The 22,650-nt window shown below is 41.9% G+C and overlaps 1 protein-coding gene across 2 annotated transcripts in view; it reads left to right on the plus strand.

Annotated features, from left to right (window-relative positions):
- Positions 1-804: 804 nt before the first annotated feature.
- RNF8 (ring finger protein 8) overlaps positions 805-22,650 on the plus strand; it is a 29,201-nt gene continuing 7,355 nt past the window's right edge. For both annotated transcript variants that reach the window (XM_069487848.1, XM_069487847.1), the window contains exons 1-5: positions 805-993; positions 6,665-6,793; positions 14,863-15,591; positions 17,784-17,846; positions 20,105-20,194. In XM_069487848.1, coding sequence (XP_069343949.1) covers positions 883-993; positions 6,665-6,793; positions 14,863-15,591; positions 17,784-17,846; positions 20,105-20,194 — 1,122 coding nt within the window. In that variant the 5' untranslated portion in view covers positions 805-882. The remainder of the gene's footprint in view (positions 994-6,664; positions 6,794-14,862; positions 15,592-17,783; positions 17,847-20,104; positions 20,195-22,650) is intronic.

Below are 22,650 nucleotides of genomic sequence, written 5' to 3' on the forward strand. Positions count from 1 at the left end.
AAAAGACAAAAGGGGGCACTGAGCTATCAGAGGTAGTCACTAGAGGTAGCAGGTATCACACTATACTGGAGAATCCAAGGAAAGAGGTTGAGCTTTTTCTAAAAAAAAATTTTAAATTAACAGCTTGGGGATGATTTACACACCATAAAATTCACCCATTGGAAGTATACACTTCAATGACTTTTTAGTAAATTTATACGGTTGGGTTGTGCAATCATCACCACAATCCACTTTTAGAACATTTCTATTACCCTTCCCCCCCAAAATTCCTTCAAGCCCTTTTACATTCAATACTCACTCCCACACCTAGCCCCAGGTAATTGTGCTTTCTGAATAGATTTGCCTAGTGTCATTTTTTAAAGAATTCGGTAACAACAGGAGGTCGTGCAAAATAGATGCTGTTTTAGTAACAATAAACAGACTTAAAAAATTATGGAAAGTTTAAAGTTGCTTAAATAACATGAATATCATTATCATAATGCAGTCATAAAGCAAAATTTTTTTAAGAAGAGGAAAGGTAAGGAGAAGTTTCAGTCTGGGGCGGCTAGGACTGGAGCGGTGGTTCCGGAGAGGGTTAAGGAAGGCGGGGCGGAGAGGTAGAGCCCCTCGGGCCCCGCCCACCCTACCTGAAATTAGAGCCTCTCCCCGCCCAACCGTCCCCGCCCCGCCGCTGCCCTCCTCTCGCGCAAGCGCAGTGCTCCTGCTTCCCTGCCGCTGAGGGGCGGGCTCGCAGCCAGGGAGTGTATTCGCATCGATCGCGAGCGCGCGGCGATTGCTTCTGTCTGTCGTTTAGGTATGGCGCCCGCGAGGCAGCGAAGAGGCAGCCGGAACCCAGGTCGGGGGCTCGTTCGGTGGTGACCGCCGCCCACGGTCGAGTTGGCTATGGGCGAGCCAGGCTTCTTGATCACGGGAGACCGCCCCGGTGGCCGGAGCTGGTGCTTGCGGCGGATAGGGATGAACGCCGAGTGGCTGCTGCTGGAGGATGGGCGCGAGGTGGGGGGGGTAGGGGTCCCTTTGGGACGAGGGACGGGGGTTGGTGGACGCTGGGTTGGGGGAAGGGAGCGAAGGCGTTAGGGTGGGTGGGATGGGTGGAATAGAAGAAGTGGGAGCTGGGAGGAGGAGCGAGTTGTGAAAGCTGGGTGCTGAGAGTGAGAAGGGAGAAAGTCTGGTTCTGGGGCGAGCGTTTGTGGGGGTCTGAGGTGGGAGGTGTTTGGGGAGAAATAGGAACCAAGTGGGAGAAAGTAGAGTTCGGTTCTGGGGAGACCTGGAGGGCTTCAACGGGCGGGGTGGGGACCGAGGCCCTGGCCCGAGGGAAAAGAGGTAGGAAGATGGCCCTTTCGAAAGAGGCCTGGGCCTGAAGGACGAGACGGGGCAGGCGTCGGGGTTGTGGGAAGGAGCCGAGTGGAGGGGCATAGCAAGACGGGCGTGTAGAGGATGTGAAGAGATGCTGGGGTTTCAAGGAGGAGGGGACAGGGAACTGGGACAGCCGCAGTTTGGGTCGCTCGAAGCCCTTCGGTACCCAGCCTGGGGCCGAGGAACCGAGGCAGAGCTGCCCCAACTCACAGCAGAGTCCGCGACCGCCAAGGGTCTGAGGCGGAGCCTGGAAGGGCTGCCGAGGGCGTGAACTTTCTTGAGTTCGTTTTGAAAACGATTTTGAGTTGTGGGTTGTGTCTCTTAAAATACTCAGACTTTAATGTAAAAACGTCTTCCTCTTTTCCAACTCTTTGAAGGAAATTGGCACTTTGGGATGGGCCACCTTTATCCTGTGAGTCTGGTACCCCCGAGTACAGCCCAGGTGGCACCCCTTGAGGGGGGCCCGGGGTGGAGATTTAGAGTTCTCTCTAGAGGCTGCTTATTATCTTTGTTAATGCAGTCATAAGTGCATAATTTTTTAAAAATGTAGAAAAGGAAAGGTGAGGTACGGTTCCAGTTGGGGACCCATTAGGATCGGGGCGGAGTCTCTAGAGACGGGGAGGGAAGAGAAGGGAGGGAGAGTTAGATTGCAATCAGTTTGGGAAGGAGAACTGGGTCAGGGGCGAGCTTGTGGCGAGTGGAACCATTTGAGTTTTGGAAATAATTTGTATGAAAGGTTCCTCTTGCAGTGAAAGTGGGTGGGTGGTTGGTCGTTCTGTTATAAATTAAAGAAGTGTTTTGACTATCATGTATGCTTAGTTACATTTTTCCTATAAGCCATGCAGTCTCAGTCTCAAAGGTATTTGTTAATAGTAATGAGTACTTATGTTGTTTGGTTTACTGTGAGAGGGACAAATAACTTCTGCACTCTTAAGAGTTTAGGGCTTGAATGGGGAAAGGGTTTATACAATGAAGCAATCTAAGAACATCCATGTGGGCTGTGTGATCAAGTGCCAAGATGTGGATTATTAGTAATATCCTGGGGCAGTGGTTCCTCAAATCAGAAGAGGGATTCAGGTCCAGCCTTAAATGTTGCGAGATTGGGGGCATTATAAAGGGTTACATGTGTGCTGTGGTTTGAGGAGCACCAGGAAGACATCTCTGCCCCCAGACACCTCTTTTATCCAGGTATTAGTGCCTAAGAGTCTACATTAGGCATTCATTATTTCAGCTTGAGCACTGACCTTCCCATGTATGGCCTTTTCCAAAAGCATGTGTTGTTGTGAATTTTAACAAATTGAGACACTAACACCTGAATAATAACCCGAATAATACAGTTATACACAAAAATAAGTTATTTCACATACATTACTTAATCTGATCCCTACACATGCACTGCACTCTTAACTTAGTGGTGAAGTGTTAACTCATTCTTTCAGATTCAGTTGCTGTGGTTTAATATTCCTCTGAATAGCTTGGTAATAGTATTATCTTGGCCAGGTATGATGAGGAGAAAGAATTAAAGCACCTGTAGCAAGTGCAAGAGGACTGCACAGCATTCCTAGACATATTCTAAACTACTGGATAGTTTTGTGTGGGGCCATGCTATGGGGAGAGACCCATACCCAGAGAATGATAAAGGCACAGTGGGAAGAAGGCAGAGTGCCTCAGGGGCCTATGGGGAGGAGAAGCCTGCCAGGCCTGGCTGTCTGCAATGTCAGGTCTTAGGCAGTAGTTGGAGCATAGCCTGCAGTGTGTAGAAGCAGCGGTCTGAATCAAAGCCAAGAGATAAAGTTGTACTTACTGTATTATAATGGTCCCCACACCATAACAAAAGCAGGTTTGCACAAGATTTTGAAAGGCATGTTGATATCTTTTAGTTATAACAGAAAAGTAAGATCAGTTCCCTGCCTTTCCAGTTCTCAAAGTCTCAGATGTTGCAGATAAAATAATAAAACAGGGTTTCTCTCATTGCAGTGAAGAGAATCCTCAGTAAATTGTCTGCCTAAATGAGTGTCCTTAAACTTCTTGAACCAATCTAGAGTTTGGTGGAAAAACTAATAAGTAGAGATTTACAAATTAGCTAGTTCCCAGGCACTGTGAATATCTAGGCCTTTGGGGAAAAACCCATAGTACTTTTCTTTTTCCCCTTTTTTTGTCTTTGGTTTTTGTGAAGCTTTTTGCTCCGAGGAAAGGATGGTTCTGAAGTATTTACTAGTCATCTGGGAGACAGCAGGAGTCATGCCTAGGAGGAAAAAGATAGCATTAGTGAAGGTGGACAAGGACAAGATGATCTTTTAAATTAATAATGTGAGTAAGCTCAAAGACTTGCAAAACTGTTGTAAATGGAAACAACCCCTAACATATGGGTTGACAGTTTGTCAGCACTCAGTTCCCATGGGAAATTTAATGTTATGAGTGGTGCTAAGATTTCCACATAAGCTCATGCATGGTACTCTTTAACTTTAGTATAGGTAGAATTTCAGTAGTACCAAGATAAATTCTAGGACCAGACAGTGAAGGGAAGCATGAAAGAGAATGTTTCTTTTTTCTTGGGTTCAGAATCTGTCGGAGGCAATTTCGGAAAAAGGCACTCTTCTACCTTTTCTCTACTATTTTCTCCCGGCTACCTACTATGGCAGTCTGGCTGTCTCCCTCTAGTATTAAAGTGGAAAATGTAATACTTCCTCTATGAGAAATAAATACTTAAATGGACATTTTTGCTAAATATGGATGACAGATAAATCCTTAAGCATTCTATTTTTAAAGGATATATGTATTAATTCAGAAGAACTTATATAATTAATGGAATTTCTGGCAAACTGTCAAAGAACTGAAAAACCTCATACTCAGAGTTTGGGTGGAGTGGTCACCACAACATTTTAAAGGGAACAAGTGAGATTTTAATAAGAGTCCCTAGCTGCTGCTCCTATTTTGTAGTGGTAATAATATAGTTTACAACTTCTGACCTGCAAAAATGCCCATTCTGGAATCTGGGAGGACCCATGGACAAGATCTCTTTATTCTTTCATTCATTTACAAATGCAGTACTTACTGAACACCATGCCAGGCACAGAAATACTGTGGTAAATAAGACAAATAAAGTCCCTGTTTATGAAATTTGTGTTTTGGTAAGTGGGAGGGGGAAAAAAGTAAAACAAGCAAGATAATTTTGGATTGTTACAAGTTCATCCTATACCTGTAGAAATGTGATGAGGGGAAGCAGACAGCAACTTTAGGTAAGGGTAGTCAGAGTAGGCTTATGAGTAGCTGAAATTTGAAAGATAAGGTACCCATGCAAAGATCTGAGAGAAGAGTGTTCTTAGTAGAGGGGACAAGGAGAAGACCCTCGGGCAGGCTGGAACTGGTGGGGGGAGGGAGTGGTTAAGGCACAAAAAGAAGACTTGAGTGGCTGAAGCAGCTAGTATTGCCACCATGGTGTGAGAGACAGACTAAGCAGGTGGAGGGGCTCAGGACTTTCAGGGCCTTATGGGCCATGGGAAGAAGTGTGAATGATTGGAGAGTTTTAAGGAAAGAAGGGAAATGATCTGATTTAAAATTTTTACATTTTCACTCTAGCTGCTATGTGAAGTTTAGGGGGACTAGAGCGGGAGCAAAAACAGAGGCCAGGTGGTTTGGACTAAGGTCGTAGCTATAGATAGAAATGAACAGATTTAGAACATATTTGAATTACAGCCAGTAGAATTGACTGATGAATTGAATGGGGAGATGAGGGACAGAGGTGAATCAAAGATGGCTTCTGGGTTGAGCACTTGGTTGGATGGTAGTGTTAATTACTGAGATGAGACTTTGTGGGGAGGAGTAGATTAGGTCAGAGGGAGTCATGGTGGTCTTTGAGCAACTGAGGAGGACAAGCATGATTCTGAAAGATTTTCAAAAGGAGCAAAGAGGGCAGTTTTTAGAAAACCGTAGACTTTTGTTTAATGTTCCCAGTTAAGTTTGTGATATATATGGGTCATTAAAGAGGTAGCTTGTACACTGAGAAGAATAAGCCAGGAATTCTAAGACTTGGATCTCAGAAGAATTCATTTCCTTCCTTCACAGGGTTGTTATGAACTAGACTGGTCCATCAGGAAAGTATGATAGATGTGAATTGGGGCTTCCTTTCAACCTTTTCCAGAGGTTCTCATACTGTCCTTGTGGATAAGATGAAGAATATATGCTCAATGCAAAGACTTTGTTGAATGCAAAGACTGGTTGAAGGTATATCCAGATCATGTGGGTTAATGTTTACTAAGCTTTCTTGAAAACTTTGCCTTTGGCTACATCCCATTTCAGTATTTTTATGTGTCTTGAATGAAGGTACAGAAGGCATCATATTAATTTGGTGGGTGACTCAAAGCTGGAAGGATATTGAGTATGTCTAGTCTGATGGCAGATTAAAAATTCAGAAGGGTCTTGATAAATTGGTGTGATAGGCTGAACTAAGAAGATGAAATTTAATAGGAACCAATCTAAGGTCCTGCACTTGAATCCAAGTTTTTCTTTATTGGTTAAGTATAAAATGGATGAGACATGACTTATCATAGTAATTCTTGGAGGAGGAGGAAACCAAGAAATTTAATCATTCTTAAGTCTGAGAGTACATTGGCAGTGCACTAGATCTGCTATGAAAGCTAATTCAATTTATATGCTGCAATAATAACTATAACTGGGAAAGTGACACTTGAATTTGACTGCTTAATAGAAATTAAGTTTACTTTTCTTAATGTGTCTAGGAAAAGAGATAAACCAGGAGTCCTTTCAAAGACTCATTAGAATGGCAGAGAGACTCAAACCCTTGCCCTGGGAGTTAGGTTGAAGTAACTGGGAATACAGAGGCAGAGAAGACTCAGTCACTTTACAGTTGTGACATGGAAGGAGGAATGGGGATTTTCTGATGGTGTCCAGGGCAGAGCCAGTGCCAGTGGATGGAATTTATAGGGAGAAAGATGCCAATTCAGAGCCATTAAAAAAAAATTGGAGGGCCTGCCTTGTATACAGGCTGTAGTTTGTGACATTGTTTAAGATGGGTTGATTGGGGATGTGTAGAAAGAATTTCTCCATCTCATGGGTAATTGAACCAGATGACCTTTCAGGATCCTCCCAACCCTGAGATTCCATGGGTAACTCCTTTTAGCTTTCTTTCATCACAACTTGTTGGCTTTTTCTTATTTGGTGGCTCCCATGACACTGAAGAGGAGATAGCAGATAAACTGTTTGCATTCTATGGGAGGACCTGTGCACACTGCTAGATGACTAGATTCAGTACAATGACTGACTGTGTTTCTTAACATTGTTGTCTTCCTAGGTGACTGTAGGACGAGGATTTGGTGTCACGTACCAACTGGTGTCAAAAATCTGCCCTCTGATGATTTCTCGAAACCACTGTGTTTTGAAGCAGAATCCTGAGGGCCAGTGGACCATTATGGACAACAAGGTACAGGAATTCACAGGAGCCTGATGACATTTATTGATTTTTTTTTGGTTTATTTTTAAATCACTTTTTTTTTTGTATAGGTAATTAATGGTACAAAATTCCAAACTATAATAATATCTTCTTCTCCCCTAGCTACCCAATTCTCTTTCCCAGAGGCAATTACTGCTATATACTGTCAGAGATTAGATTATGCCAAAATAATTTCTCATGATTTGGGCTGAAGTTTGTTACCGTGAAGGGAACACCTGAATTGGGGCAGTAGGTCCTATTCCAGAAACTAGACTAAGTGACTGGGAGAATTAGCCCTTCTTAAGGTGAAGATCCACAGACCCTGGGTATCTGCTGAAGCTCCTAGAGTACGCCTGTGACTCAGCAGATAAGGGGAGGAGGGAGAAACTGAGCTGATTGCACTTAGCTCCTTCCCTTCGTCATGATCCTTTCAATCTGAGTAACACCCCCTCCCCATTTCTAAAACCTGTTTTCCATATTGGTATTCTGATGATTTCCTTTGAATAAATGCTTTTTCTGCTTTAAACAATTTGGAAAACCACTGGTTTAGTGGTAAATGTTCTAAGGGAGGTGAAATCATACATAAAGCCCGGCGATTAGAGAGTATCTAAAGTGCAGATAAACCAGCAACCAGGAATATAATGAAAATACAGACTGTGAGGTGAGAGAAATTCTAATGCAAACAGTTAAGGTTTAGGAAGTATAAATGTCTTCAGGCACCATTTCACACTGCTTCACTGGCCTAGCTAGAAGGATTTTAAAGGTACCTATTAGAAGGGAAGGATATCCCACAGGCCTGCCCAGCAGCCTCACTTTGCATGCGTAAAACTGCTAGATTTAAGCTGGTGGAGAACAGCTTAGAATTCCCGCTCCAGAGTTGAGTTGACAATATGTGGAAGGAGACAGTATATAAATGCTAAGTAAATTGGTTCAGCACTTTTAGCAAGGCACCATGAGCAGAGGAGAAATTGGCACTGAGATTATCTAGTTTAACTCCTTATGTAGACAGTTGAATATGAAGCCCGGAGAGATAAACTGTCTCGCCTAAGGTCTCTGTAACTGGTGAGTGGGTAAGTGAGCCAGGACTTAAACTCAGGTAAGTTTCTCTACTATGCCCTGTTGTCAAATACCAGTAAAGTACATAAGCAATTTATTATACTGGCTTCATGATTTAAAAAAATTAATTATGTATTCTGGCTGCAAGGTTTTAAAGCCTCTATAATAGCTTACATCAAAACACGTTAAGGGCCATGTAAGGTAGGTCAGGCCTGTAATACTAGCACTTTAAGAGGCCAAGGCAGGAGGATCACTTGAGCCCAGGAGTTGGAGACTTGTCTGGGAAACTTAGTGAGATCCTGTCTCTACAAAAAATAGAAAGATTAGCCAAGTGTGGTGGTGTGTACCTGTAGTTCTACCTACTTGGGAGGCTGAGGTAGGAGGATCGCTTAAGCTCAGGAGTTTGAGGCTGCAGCGAGCTATGATGATGCTACTGTACTCTAGCCCAGGCAACAGAGTGAGACGCTGTCTCAAAAAAAAAAAAACCTTAGGGAAAGATGTTTTCCTCATCCAAGTTGACTATATGAGATTTGGGATTACAGTATTATCGAGGTGAGTTCTTTCCTGCTTCTCTCCTTATGTGCAGTGTGGATGTGATCCATTTATGGGATTAACAGATTTCAATAGGTTGGGAAGCCACCAGCTGACCAATTTTAGTGTTCTTTGAATGTCACCCACAGGAGTACAGAGGCAGCCTATGCCAGTGACAGATCATGACTGCTATGGGCTCACTCTCCAGTGTTGCTTTGCACTCTTTTTTTCTAGGGCTGTTGTTAGGACTCTCTTCTCAGGTCTCAGTCAGGTTAAATAGAAGAAAGTTAGGTTCCTAATTTTTCTAAGACTTTTCTGTACAATTGGTTTAAATCTTTTAGCTGTGATTGTGAGGTAACTGATTTTTTTTCTTTTTCTTTTTCTTTCAGTAGATTTAGGGGTACAAGTGGTTTTTTGTTATGTGGATGAATTGTATAGTGGGGAAGTCAGGGCTTTTAGTGTACCCATCACCCGAATAATGTATATTGTACCCGACAGGTGGTATTTGGTCTTTCAAGCCCCTCCCATCCTTCCCCTTCTGAGTCCCCAAAGTCCATTATACTACTCTGTATGACCATGTATATCCATCATTTAGCTCCCACTTATAAGTGAATACATGTGGTATTTGTTTTTTCGTTGCTGAGATAATTCACTTAGGTTAATGGCTTCTAGGTCCAACCAAGTTTTTGCAAAAGACATTGTTTTATTCTCTTTTATGGCTGAGTAGTATTCCATGGGGGGGTGTATACCCCCACTTTTTTTTATCCATTCATAAAAATGGGCACTTAGGTTGATTCTGTATCTTTGCAGTTGTGAATTGTGCTGTGATAAATGTACAAGTATATGTGTCTTTTTGATAAAATGACATCTTTTCCTTTGAGTGGATACCCAGTAGTGGGATTGCTGAATCAAATGGTAGGTCTACTTTTAGTTGTTTGAAGTGAGGTAACTGATTTTTGAGTGAAGCTAGGACTGGGGTGTTTTGATGGAACAATTTTTACAAGTAAACCTCCTACCTCTTTTTTTTGGCATAGCAGAGGCTCAGAAAGGTTTCTGGTTTCTTCGTGGCATGATGCTATGGCAGCCCTCTTCTGCTGATAAAGGACTTGCATCTCAGCTGCAGGATATTATTGTTATTTTTATAGTCATGTTTGAAGTCATTTGCCAAGTCTCTTTCAAGAATTAGGTGTTTCTAATAATTCAAAACTCAGAATTGTGTTCTCTCATCATAGTCTCTTTCAACTGCTGGAATGACCAGAAAGTGAGAGCTTTAAGTATAGGTACAAAAATTGCACCAAATGTTATTTTGGTTTAAAATTGGCTTAAATTAAAGAAAAAAACCATGGAGAACAGCTAACTCTGCATACAATATGAGGATGGTTCTGGTTGTATAGGTTTCAGGTAATTGATGATCTTCAGACGATCCACCCTTTGTATTGGTATCCAGCTCTTCTGTAAAATCAGTTGTTTCACAGTTACAATGCGAAGTGCTTTAGAGGCTTAGATGTGTCTTATTTGAGCCTTTTCCATTATTCCCCTCCTCTCCTGTTGATTTTCACCTGCTACTTGGTGATTCCTACCTTTGTTGTTCTGTGGGCTCTAGCATTTGAAGTCTCTGGTGAGCATACTCTATGGGAACAAACCCTGCTGCTTGGGATAGTTCATATTCTGGTCTTCCAACAACTACAGCAATGGTTTTCAACCCTGTTTCCAGTTTTTGCCCTTACCTGGGGTACTTTTTAAAAATAAACTGATGGTAGCACAATAAAATTAAGAATGTCCATTCATCAAAAGACACTATTAAGAGAGTGAAAGGCAAACTCAGAGTGGAGGATGTTAACTACATACTATAATCAGTGAAGGACTTACACTCAGATACATACAGAACTCCAAATCAGTAAGAAAAAGACAGATACAAGCTAATTTTAAAAACAGGCAAGAGACAGGCCCTTCACACAAGGTTGTATCCAAATGTTCAATATCCATGGAAAGCGTTCAGACTCAATGATCAGAGAAATGCAAATTGAAACCACAATGAAATACCACTACACATTGACCAGAATGGCTAAAATTGAAGACTGCCAATGCCAGGTATTGGCAAGGATATGGAACAAGTAGTGCTCTTAACTCTTCTGGTGGGAGTATAAATTTGTACAACTACTTTGGGAAATTATTTGGCATTGTTTGTTATAGTTGAACATATGTATAGCTCATGACACAATGTTTTCACTCCCAGGGAAACAACCCAAATGTCCATCAATAGAATGGATAAACAAACTGTGGAATATTCTTACAATGAAGCACTATAGTGAACATGAATGAACTACCATATATAACAACATGACTATACCACACAAACATAATATTGATGGAAAGAAACCAGACAAATAGAATATGATGCCATTTATATAATGTTCAAAACCAGGCAAAATTAATATGTGCTGTTAAGTCGGGATAGTAGTCACTTTATCTGGTGGAGGGAAGGGCTTACTGACTCGAAGGGGGCACAGTGGGTTTCAGGAATGCTGATAGTGTGGGTTTTGTTTTGTTTTTAACCTCATGGTAGTTACATTGAGATGTTTACTTTGTGATAATTCATCTATTTGTACATTATGATTTGTGTACTTTTATGTTTGTGTGTTGTGCTTTAGTAAAGCATTTTTTAAAAATCTTGACTGATAAATATCAATTAGAATTGCTAGAATAAAACTCATGATACCAAGTGCTTGGGAAGGATGCAGAGTAACTGGAACTCTTAAGCATTGCAAGTAGGAATACAAAATAGTACCTCCACCTTGAAAAACTATTTGGTGGTTTTGTGGGGGTTGTTTTCAATTTTTTTCCCTCCTAAAAGATGAGGTCTTGCTATCTTACCCAGGCTAGAGTGAAGTGGCCCAATCAGCTCACTGCAGCCTCAAACTTCTGGGCTCAAGCTATGTTTGGTGGTTTGTTTGTTTGTTTGTTTGTTTCTTTCTTTCTTTTTTTTTTTTTTTGACAGACTCTTGCTCTGTTGCCTGAGCTAGAGTGCCATGGCATCAGCCTAGCTCACAGCAACCTCAAACTCCTGGGCTCAAGTGATCCTCCTGCCTCAGCCTCCCAAGTAGCTGGGACTACAGGCGTGCACCACCACACCTGGCTAATTTTTCTATTTTTAGTAGAGACAGGGGTCTCACTCTTGTTCAGGCTGGTCTTGAACTCCTGAACTCAAGCTATCCTCCTGCCTAAGCCTCCGAGAGTGCAGGATTACAGGCGTGAACCACCGGGCCCTGGCCGATGTTTGGTGGTTTCCAAGAGTTAATCATCTTGCCCAGTGATCCTATTTCTAGATATTTATTTCTAGACTAATGATAACTTATGTTCTCATAGAAACTTGTACATGAATGTTTATAGTACCTTTATTCATAATTACTAAAACCTGGGGCAAAAACAGGGCATGGATAAGCTGTGGTCCACACATAATCTTCAATATTACTCAGCAATATACAAAATACTGATAATGTAACAACATGGATGCATCTCAAAGGCATTATACTAAGTGAAAGAAGCCAGATTCAAAAGGGTATATACTGTATGATTCCATTTCTGTTACATTCTAGCAAAGACAGGTCTATGTAGGGTACAGATGAGCAGTTGCCTGGGAATGGGGGAATGGTTAACTACAAAGGGGCACTGTATCTTGCCACAATTACACAACTACATGTGTTTGTATATACAGGTGACTTTAGTTCCCATCTCAGACCAGTTAACTCACTCTGAAGGTGAGACCCAGGCACTTCTATTTGTTTTAAACTTTCTTCAGGTGATTTTGCTTTACAGCCAGGTGATTTTACTGCACATTCAGGGTTGAGAATCACTGAGCTGCATAACTCATCTAGAAAACTTAAAGAAAACATTCCCTTTTGGCGTTGAGTTTCCCCTGTCCTCAACTTCTGTGTAAAAACAGCTGGACAGAGCATCAGGTGAAGTAATTTGTGTCTAAGGGGGTGTGGGTTATCCCACTATTTTCCATTGATAGCAAGGAGACATCTGGCAGGCTTTTCTCTGAATGTCATTTTACTGCTGCTGACATTGTTCAAGTTTTGATTACGAAAGCCAACATCAAGAAAGCATTGAACAAAGCAAGATTTATTTAAACCATTGTATTTGAGGTCATATCCTGCGCAGTACTTGATTGTTCTTATGCAGCCATGGGATTTTCATCCTTTTCTATAGTCTCCTTGTGAACGGACCTGACTCAGGGCTGTGGTCCAAATTATACCACTAGGTGTCACTAAGAAGTGATGAATGGGTAAACGTAGAAGAATCCAAGGACAAAGTGTGATGGGAGAAGTTTGAGAGCTTATTTTCCAGACTGAAAGGGCTCTGAAGGAAGTGGGTTAATGCAGAGGATCTAGTGGAGGGCTGCAGTATGTCTTGGAAGTTGCCCCAGCTCTTCTTAAGGATTCCTTGTTCTCTCTAGCCTTGGCCTTCTTCTGTAACCTTGTTTGTTTTACTTAATCTTTGTCTTTGAGACTTTTCTTAAATTTCTGTAACTTGGTATTAGGTGACCTCCTATGTCAGATTATTTTTTCTGAGACCCTTTTCCTGAGTATAATCTAAAATTGACTATTCTACTCTAAAAGTGTTCTCAAATAGATTGTTCTGGCTTCATCCCCCTCTTTTGTTATTTCCTCATCTGTTGTTTTGGAAGTCAGCAGAACTGATCACTCCCTGTAGTTTCTCAGGATGAATAGAAAGGATGGGAGAAGGCTGGCCAGATGAGGCAGGTTAGGCCCAGGGCAGTGGAGAAAGACCAGTTTTTCTCTCCCTCTTTCTGCTCAAACCAAATAATAGAAAATAAAACCGGAAACAAGAGCCTAATACCAAACAGAGCTAAGATCTGATCTCTACTTCCCCCTCTTTCTATGTGCTTTGTGGTCAGGCCTCCTGTTCTTCATATTTGGATTGACCAGGGATTTTTTTCTGGCTGCAAGTAGGTAGCTGTAGATGCCAGTGTAAACATAAGTCTTAATCTCAATTCAGAAGTGAGCTTCATCTCTGGCCTGTCCCCCAAGTTTAAGTCTTTGATATGGGTTAAAATGCCCACTAATATCTTTTAAGTCTAAATCCTGCGTTTGTTTCAGGTCTATTTTAGGACCTATCATCTTTGTTTAGTATCCTTTGGCTCACCCTGCTCCACGTGACATTACTTTGCATTTATAGGCTATGCCACGTAATCCCACATTTACTTATTTGTGCTCTTGTGTTGTCCTTTCTACAGTCAGCTGCTAAAAGTTATCTTTATATCTTCTACTTTTGCACTATTTACCTTGCAAGATGCTGAGCATTGAATTGAAGTGATTGTTGATAAATCCATTGAACCAAGACATAGTAATAGTAGTGGGCATTTATACATGTAATACCATGTGCCCAGGCTGTCCTGAGTATATTACATATGTTATCTCATTGAATCCACACAAACACCAAGAGGGAGAGACTGCTATTATCACCCATTTTATACATGCAGTAACTCGGCCATAAAGAGGTCAGGAAACCTGCTCAGAGTCACACAGCTGTTAAGTGATGGAGCTGCATTATAAAGCAGGCAGTCTGACTCCAGGATCCATGCTCTTAACCCCTATTACCTGACTTCATTAAAATTATAAAAGTAAATATTTATCAAGCATTTATTATATGTGGGTCACTATGCTAAGTATTTTACATGTGTCATTCATTCCTCACAGGAACAGTGTGAGGTAGGTACTGTGCTATTACTATTCTACAGACAAAACTGGGGTACAGAGAGGTTAAGTAAATTGCCAAACACCATGCAGCTAGTAATAAGCCCAAGGTGGTGCACTTGGGCTATGAACCAATATCTGTCTGAGTCCAGAGCGCCAGCTCTTAATCACTATCCTGTATTGCCCTTTGTTAGTATTAGTTGGGTCAGATCCTACCTGCAATTTGACCCCAGTACAAGGTAGGGAACTCTTTTTTTGGTTTATGTGTACTGGGAGGCACTTTGCTAGTTCACCAATGTGTTGAGGGACTACATCCAGAGACAGTGCTTGAGTAACTTTCCTGGCCAAGCCTATTCATGGCCCTCTCCATTAGATACTGTTTCCTTCACTAATAACATTTTTTTCCAGTTTGGGGCCTTTGGCTCCAGTTTAGGTTAATAGGAGCGATCCAGTTTCCATTTCCTTTCATGCTGTTGCATATGCTTGGTAAATCATCCACCAGTAATAAGATAATTCCTGCCTGTTGTACAGGCAGTGCTCTGTGGAGGCATGAATTTGAAATATAGGTAAAAGCCAAAGCACTGTTTAAAGAATGCTGTTTCTAAGGATAGTGGTCTATGAACATTTCTTTTCTATTTGTTTTCAAGGATTTTCCTTCTGAAAAGGCAGAAGGTTTTGAGGCAGCAGGAGAGAAGTTCTGTTAAGAGAAGGAAAATCATAAAGCTTATTTTGTCTGTCTTTCCCTTTCCCCAGAGTCTAAATGGTGTTTGGCTGAACAGAGAGCGTCTGGAACCTTTAAAGGTCTATTCCATCCATAAGGGAGACCACATCCAGCTTGGAGTGCCTCTGGAAAATAAAGAGAATGCAGAGTATGAATATGAAGTCACTGAAGAAGACTGGGAGAGGATATATCCCTGTCTTTCCCCAAACAGTGATCAGATGATGGAAGAAAATAAGGGCTTGAGAACTAAAAGGAAATTTAGTTTGGATGAATTAGAGGGTTCTGGAGCTGAAGGACCCTCAAATCTGAAATCTGAAATAAGTGAAGTGTCTTATAAACCTGGTCAGCTAGTGAAGTCTCATGGGAGAGGTGAAGTGGCCAGTCAACCCTCTGAATATTTGGATCCTAAGTTGACTTCTCTTGAGACAAATGAAAAGACCACAGAGTCTGGCCCCCCAAAAGTCACAGAGCTTCATCACAAGAAGCAGAAAGCTTCAAACTCTTCAGCCTCTCAGAGCAGCTTAGAGATCTTTAAGGTGACCATATCCAGGATGCTGAAGCTGAAAACGCAGATGAAAGAAAAACAGGTAGCTGTTCTGAATATGAAAAAGCAGACCCAAAAGGAGAACTCAAAGAAAATTGTGCAAATGGAGCAGGAACTGCAGGACTTGGAGTCCCAGCTGTGTGCAGAGCAGGCTCAGCAGCAGGCAAGAGTCAAGCAACTGGAGAAAACTTTCCAGGAAGAGGAACAGCATCTCCAGGTACCACACAGGAGGGAAAGACAAGAGTGCCCCTCAGGGTTGGGCACCCAGTTTGTGAGCCTCTGGCCGGAGCTCCTAGTTTCTGGGCCAGGTACCAAATGCTGAGCACCAGGGACAAAAAATGGAATGGGAACAGAAAACTTTGAGATAAAAGAAGGGGGTTGAGTAAAGGGTTAAGGCTTTAGCATGCTGATGATGAGATCAGGAGCCAGAGTTGGGGTGCCAGGGTACGGTAAGGTGACAGCAGAGCCAGCCAGGACATAACTGATTTTAGGATACAAAGCTGAGGCATCTCAGAACCAAGGTAAACTCGGGGAGAAGTTGGGTGAAGGTCAGATGCCATTGGGCCATATCCCGTAGTCCTAAGGCAGATACAGGTCAGCTGTTTCCTCTGCCGTTGTTACACCTGACGGTTAGCTATGAGGGTTAGTTAACGCTGTAGCTAACCTAGGAGGTGGGAGGCTAGAAAGGCAGAAAATGTGTTTCTATCCTGAGCAGCTAGCATTCGAGGGGAAAGGTATGCCATGAATGCATTGTTGGGTTGAGTGATAAGCCACCTTCCAGTAGGAAGGTAAAATAATGACTGTCTTAGCTGTGTCAAGGTAAGACCAAATGTGTTCCCATTCCCGAGTCATTTACTTAAATGACAAGCTCTTGCGTAAAGCTTTAGGCTAGAGCTGATCCTGTCCCTGCTCAAAATGTCATTTCCCATCTGGCAGAAACCACATGTTTTATTCCCACCCAGTTGCTTGGGTAATATTGAATGTCAAGAATTCCCCATTGTTGACTTAGAACTGAGAAGGGCCGATCACAACTGAAGTGAATAAGCTTTTATCTTTTGTTTGAGTTGCTCAGGGTAAGGAATAACTAGGAGTAGTGTTGGCTTATTTCTGAACAATTTATAAATTTCATTCTGATCTCTGCTATCCCCTCGAACTGGTAGTATTAGCAAGGGCCATGGATTAAATAGATTTTTTAAGGGTATTTGCTGGTTGCTTGTGTGTACCTTTTTGCTTCCCCTATCTAGCCTAGGGTAGTTCTTGAAATTAATAGAGGTTGGTTCATCTCTATATATTTAGGGTATCACACCATCACCAGAGCAGAACTCTCTTTAAAGGCTAACATGTTCAGGAACAAGAGTTCTGTTGATTAATATTAGTGGCTGTTCTGGGCATTGTTTCAAGATGTAGCTTCAGAATCTTTTTATGATACCAAAATGTTAAAGGTGAAAAGGATTGGTTTAGAGAATTTCCCTAGGTATGAGTGGGTCATGTATAAATTACTTGTGAAGCATATCTAGTCCCTTGTTTATTAGCCACATTTCCCTGTGCCCACCAAGCCCTAGGGATTTATCCTACTCCTACTGCTTGTTCAGAAGCTTGTTCAACCCTTGCTGCTTTACAGAGGTTTTTTTTTTTGAACACCCACGTTGCCAGAATTCTGGTGATTATAAAGATACTAAATGGTTTTTACCATTAAGGAATTTATCTTATTGAGGGGACAAGATATATTATGCACGTAATATAAACAGAGAATAGTTTTCTGTCAATGTAGTAAACTAGAGAACAATTTCAAGTTGCATATTAAATGGATAAATAATTCGTAAGGAGGGAAAGGCCCAGAGGTTCTTGTGGAAGGTACTGGACATAGATTAATGAAGGTCTGGAAGGTGTCTACATTAGAGGGGGCTGATGGAGGGAATACAGCATGAGCTCATGTAAGGAGAGAGGGGAACAGTGTTTATAGGCTAAACATCATAATGAGACTCAGAATGAGAGACAGTTTGGCCAGAATAGAAGGAAGAAACATGGTAGGTCTTGTGAGTGACAGCATGGGGGATTCTGTCTGAGTTTAGACATTTGGTGGCTCGGAAGTTCTCAGGTTATATCCTTTTGGGAATCATAGCATTAGCCAATGAAGGAGGTTTGAACTGTTAGCCTGTAGTTTTTCCAGAGTAACCAGAGTGGTGACTTGAAGCTGACAGCCCTGAGGTGTGCGGTATTTGAGCAGTTAACTCTGCTCAAGTCCTTTACTGCCAACAGCTTGAAGTAAAACAGGAGATTTTCCATCTGCTCCCTGCACCCTGTTGTTTCCAGATGCTCACACTAGCTGGTCTGCTCTGCTTGTTGCTGGATTTTGTTCCTTTTTCCCATCCCTGCAGGGAAACCTTCCATTTTGTTTTGGCTTTGCAGGACTTGGAAAAAGAGGAAGGAGAAGAGGACCTGAAGCAACAGCTGGCCCAGGCTCTGCAGGAGGTAACTTATCTCTTGCCACAGTACTGAGATTATAGTGGGCCATAGAGTGGGGGGCAACCAGGCATCATGTGGCCACTGGCTGCCTCTGCTGCTTAGTTCATACCTCTGTGGCATCTCTAGTCTGTAAACAGAGCAGGTGGCAGCTGCTCACACCATCAGGTTGGAGATTTGGATCCTCACAGACATGCCAAACCTCAGCATGAAAACTTACATCTTCATCTGAGCGGAAGTTGCTCTGGTGAAGATGGAATGGAGCCTTAGCAATTAGGAGGCTCTCTGGGGAAGTGGCTTCACTTCCAGAAAGGTGAGGGCAGCAGGGGGGAAATGTGAGCTATGACTTGGCCACCAGGGCCTGCGAGGGCCTCCATTACCTCACTGTCCCTGAGCTGTAGCCATCTAAAAACCATTTGAGAATGTTCCAGTTAAGCATTTTAGGTCAGTTTGAGAATGTGCAGTTTAACAGTCAAGCAAGAGTAAGACATATCTACTTAACAAAAGGGTAAAATTTAACAGGAATAAAATTCTCCTAAAAGATTGCATGTAATTTAGTTCATTTAACTTGACCACTCATTTGATTATTTTTTATGTGTCTTTCACATCTTTAAAACCTTTGTTTTCTTTATGTATTAAGATGAGTAGTTTGCACATTTAGTCAGGTGGTTGGAGGGATGGTTCAGATTTCCTTGAGAAAAGTGAGCAAATTACATAAGAATTTGTTCAGAGGAATTTATCCTTACATTCTTTTATTGCATACCTACCTTCCAGTCTTACAGTGCTAACAGTCACGTAGTTATTTGTATGCGTGACAGGGTGCCTGCCTTGATTTTCTTACGGTTTGCACAAATAGCTTTGGAAAGAACTAGGTGAAAATTAGTTAAGTCTTTTTGGAATTTTATTTTTTGAGCTTGTTTATTTTCTAGGGTGGGAGAGTAGGCATGTTTCCCATTTGAAGCATTATTAAATTAATATTCAGATATTGTTTTGAAATTGACTTAAAAAGAATATGGTAGTTCTACTTGGAAATCCCTGAGGCATCAGTGAATACCTTGCATCCACAACTCCTTAACCTCTTCAGAGACAGTCAGGAAAAATCACTATCATCAAGAAATACTTGGCCATACATTTATTGGCCTAAAATGTGATACTTCTAGGTCATGGTTCTGTACCCTCATGCCTGGGGGACGTGCCACTCTCAGATGAAGCAGTGATTGGTTTTTGTTCCACCATGCTGGTCCCTCTGAAGCTGTTCTTTATCAACCTGTTACAAAAACTTGCATTTAAATAGAGCTTAAGAAACTTTCTGAATGCTTTTCATACCTGTTTTATTTTCGTATATGCATTGAGGTAGGAGGGGGCATCTGTCTTCCCATTTATAGATGAGAAAGTTAAGGCCCATACATCTAATTAGTGGTCAGGATGAAGACCCAGGCCTTCTGATGTAACTGGTTTTTCTGGGAGACCACACATTTTAAAATTTGTTTCTTGAGTAATATATTTTCAAAAATACTTCCCTTTATTCTGCCTTCTTTTAAAAAGGTTTTGAGGTGAAATTCTAAAGTATAAGCTGTACTTAAGCATGAGGAAACTCATAAATTATGTTTCATAGATGTGGAACCTCTTGACATTTGGTGTAGGCGGTTCATCACATTGAATGAGCTATTAGCTCTTGGGCATGCCATCTTCCAGAAGACACTGGGAGGGTTCAGGCAGCATTGCCTTATGAACATGCAGTGTGTGATTTGTAGAATAAATTGGTTAAAGATCTTTTTCATGTCAATGAAAATGACTGTCTGGGTTCCCTGAATCCCATTTCCCCCTGATTATTTCTTAAAAGCTACTCCTAGTGCTGGGTAGCTCATAATTACTAGTTCTTAAGCACTGGTTCCCAGAATTACTTGGGTGGCCTTTAAAAAAAAAAAAAAAAAGCATATTTCTGGGCATCAAGACAAACCTACAGAATCAGACTCTCTGGAAGGCAGTGAAAGTTCTTCATTTGCTTTGGATGGCCACTAATGTTGGGTTAGTTTCAGACAGACTTATGGATTTGGTGGCCTCTTACCCGATCTGCCCCCATCCCTAAAAAAAGGCAGCAAGTAGGTAGGATTTCCTGGTGGAATGAAGGCATTATTTTGAAATTGCCAATTCATTGATCTTTGAACGAAAATCACTTACTAGAGCAAGGAAGCAGGCATGTAGGTGGCTAAAAGGAAGTATGCTGTGTAGTTCATCCTGAGTGTGTATCTGCTATGTTTCTGCAGCACAGGACTCTAATGGAAGAGCTAAATCGCAGCAAGAAGGACTTTGAAGCAATCATTCAAGCCAAGAACAAAGAACTGGAGCAGACCAAGGTACTGGAAAGAAGATGGAGGTTTAGAATTTGGTTAGTACATGCAACTCAGCATTTTCAACAGTGCAAGGGTTGCTATGGTGAATGAAGAGAGAAATTATGGCTGCTCCTTGCCTCAGGGGAAATAATCTATAAAATTATTCAAGCCTATAGAAGATTCAGTCTGTAAGACAATATCTTTTCTTTCCTTTGTTCAGAAACGAAATACTGGGAATAAGGCATTGGCACCCGCATTCTAGTCCTTTGTCTATGGTGGATGCTTCTTTAGGGTGTGTCACTGGTACAGACTAAGGACTGTTGTGGTCAAAATAAAAAATAATTCCTCCTGATGTGTTCATGTAATTCCTTCCTATGTCAAATCAGTAGAACTTTTAAATTAGAGGTTATAAACTTAAATGCCCACCAGGGCCAGACAGGTAATAAAAGTGAGTGAAGACTGAGCACAGTGGCTCATACCTGTAATCCCAGCACTCCAAGAGGCTGAGGCAGGAGGATTACTTGACCTCAGAAGTTTGAGACCAGCCTGAGCAAGAGTGAAACCCCGTCTCTACTAAAAATAGAAAACTTAGCTGGGTGTGGTGGTGCACACCTGTAGTCCCAGCTACTCAGGAGGCTGAGGCAGGAGGATCGCTTGAGCCCAGGAGTTTGAGGTTGCAGTGAGCTACGATGATGCCGCTGCACTCTGCCGGGGCTGACAGAGCGAGACTGTGTCTCAAAAAAAAAAAGGTGAGTGAAGTGGCCTGGGTGTGAGAATGTGGTAGAAAGCTGTGAGGACTGTGGCTCACTGGATGGGGATACTCACCCTCTACCCCAGGAGGCAGCTGTTCTCTGCTCAGCCAGTTGTTGCCATCCAGAAATGTAAGCCAAGTATTGTCAGATCATGATTTTTTCATAGCAGATGGAAATCCAAATGTTCATGTGAAATATTCTAGTTTTCAAATATTGGCAACAAGTTTGGTTTTTGTGTGTTTTTTAATACCACTAAGGCGAAACTAAATAATTCTGCAGGCTAGATTGAGTGTGCAGACCACCACTTTGCAACTTGAGTCTGACTTTGTCTCACCCTATTCCACATAGCTGAGTACAGAAAGGAAGAGACAAGACTTTTTTCTTAGTTGGTTTGATATACTTATCCTCTGTTGAAATCACATAGTACCTTCGTCCCCAGGATTCAAGAAACTATATCTTTTTAAACCCAGTGATTCATAAGGTTTCAGGGAACTTGACTCTAGTTAGAAATGGATCCAGACCCTCTTCACTGCCCTAAGCAGTCTGACAGTCTTTGCTTTGATTGGAAAAGAAAAGATGAAAAATGAGCCAACCACTCAAATATACCCCAAATGGCTTTTCCTCTCCCCATCAGGGGCTCTTGATGCTTTGTTTTGGGGAAAAGGTACTAACTTAAATAAATGTCTGCTTCAAGAGAGCATACCTAGGATCCTCCCTAAAAAGTGTGTCTTCAACCAGTCTGATCTCTTGGGGAGGGCACAGGGAAATTGCACTGCAGAATCAACCTCAACCTCAACCTCTGAAGGAGTGGGAAGTGGCAAGTATTATAGGGCAGGGAGCCTGAAGGTACTTCAAGAGGCCATCTCTCCAGCCTCCTTCCTCCAGAGGTATATCTTTATGTTATAGAAGAGGCAGCTACAAAGAACACAGGGACCTTAGAACTAATTCAAGCTTCCTGCTTCTGTGGAGTGTTCCTTGTATCTTTTATTGTCCAGTGAGTTTTTAATTGTTCGGGATGATTTTATATCACCTCTGAACTGCAGCTTGCTATAGAATACTTAATGTCCTCTCTGGTCTTGGGGGTTTGGTGAGATTAGTATGCCACCTTCATTTTTTCTCATTTTGGTTAATTTGGGGGAAGGAGATAGAACCTATAATGCAAATACTGAAAAAGTGGTGTTCTAGTCCATTTAGGCTGCTATAAGAAAATGCCATAAACTGGGTAGCTTATAAACAACAGAAATTTATTTCTCATGGTTCTGGAGGCTGGGAAGTCCAAGAACAAAGTGCTGGCAGATGGGTGTCTGGTGAAAGCTGTCTTATTCATAGAAGGCGTTTTCTCACTGTGTCCTCACGTGGTAGAAGGGGCAAACAAACTCCTTTAGGCGCCTTTTATAAGGCCACTAACCCTACTTATGAGCACAGAGCCCTCATGACCTAGTTACCTCCCAACGGCCCCACCTCTCAATACCATCACTTTGGGGATTAAGTTTCAACATAAGAATTTTTGGGGAACACAAACAGACCATAGCACGTGGGGAGAGGGAAGAAAGGAAGTTAGCACTCTGTATTAGAAAGCAATTCTTGAGAAACAGTAATCCTTAGGGAAGGTTTTATTCTCATGTTGCTGCACCAGAATGGATTATTAATTAAGATTCCTGAATCCTATTCCAGACAATTAACCCTGCTCCTTGTCCTGTTCTGCATTCTTGATGGTTCTCTCAGAAT

The sequence above is a fragment of the Eulemur rufifrons genome, chromosome 15 (genome assembly GCF_041146395.1).
Source record: "Eulemur rufifrons isolate Redbay chromosome 15, OSU_ERuf_1, whole genome shotgun sequence".
In the NCBI taxonomy this organism is placed as follows: domain Eukaryota; kingdom Metazoa; phylum Chordata; class Mammalia; order Primates; family Lemuridae; genus Eulemur; species Eulemur rufifrons.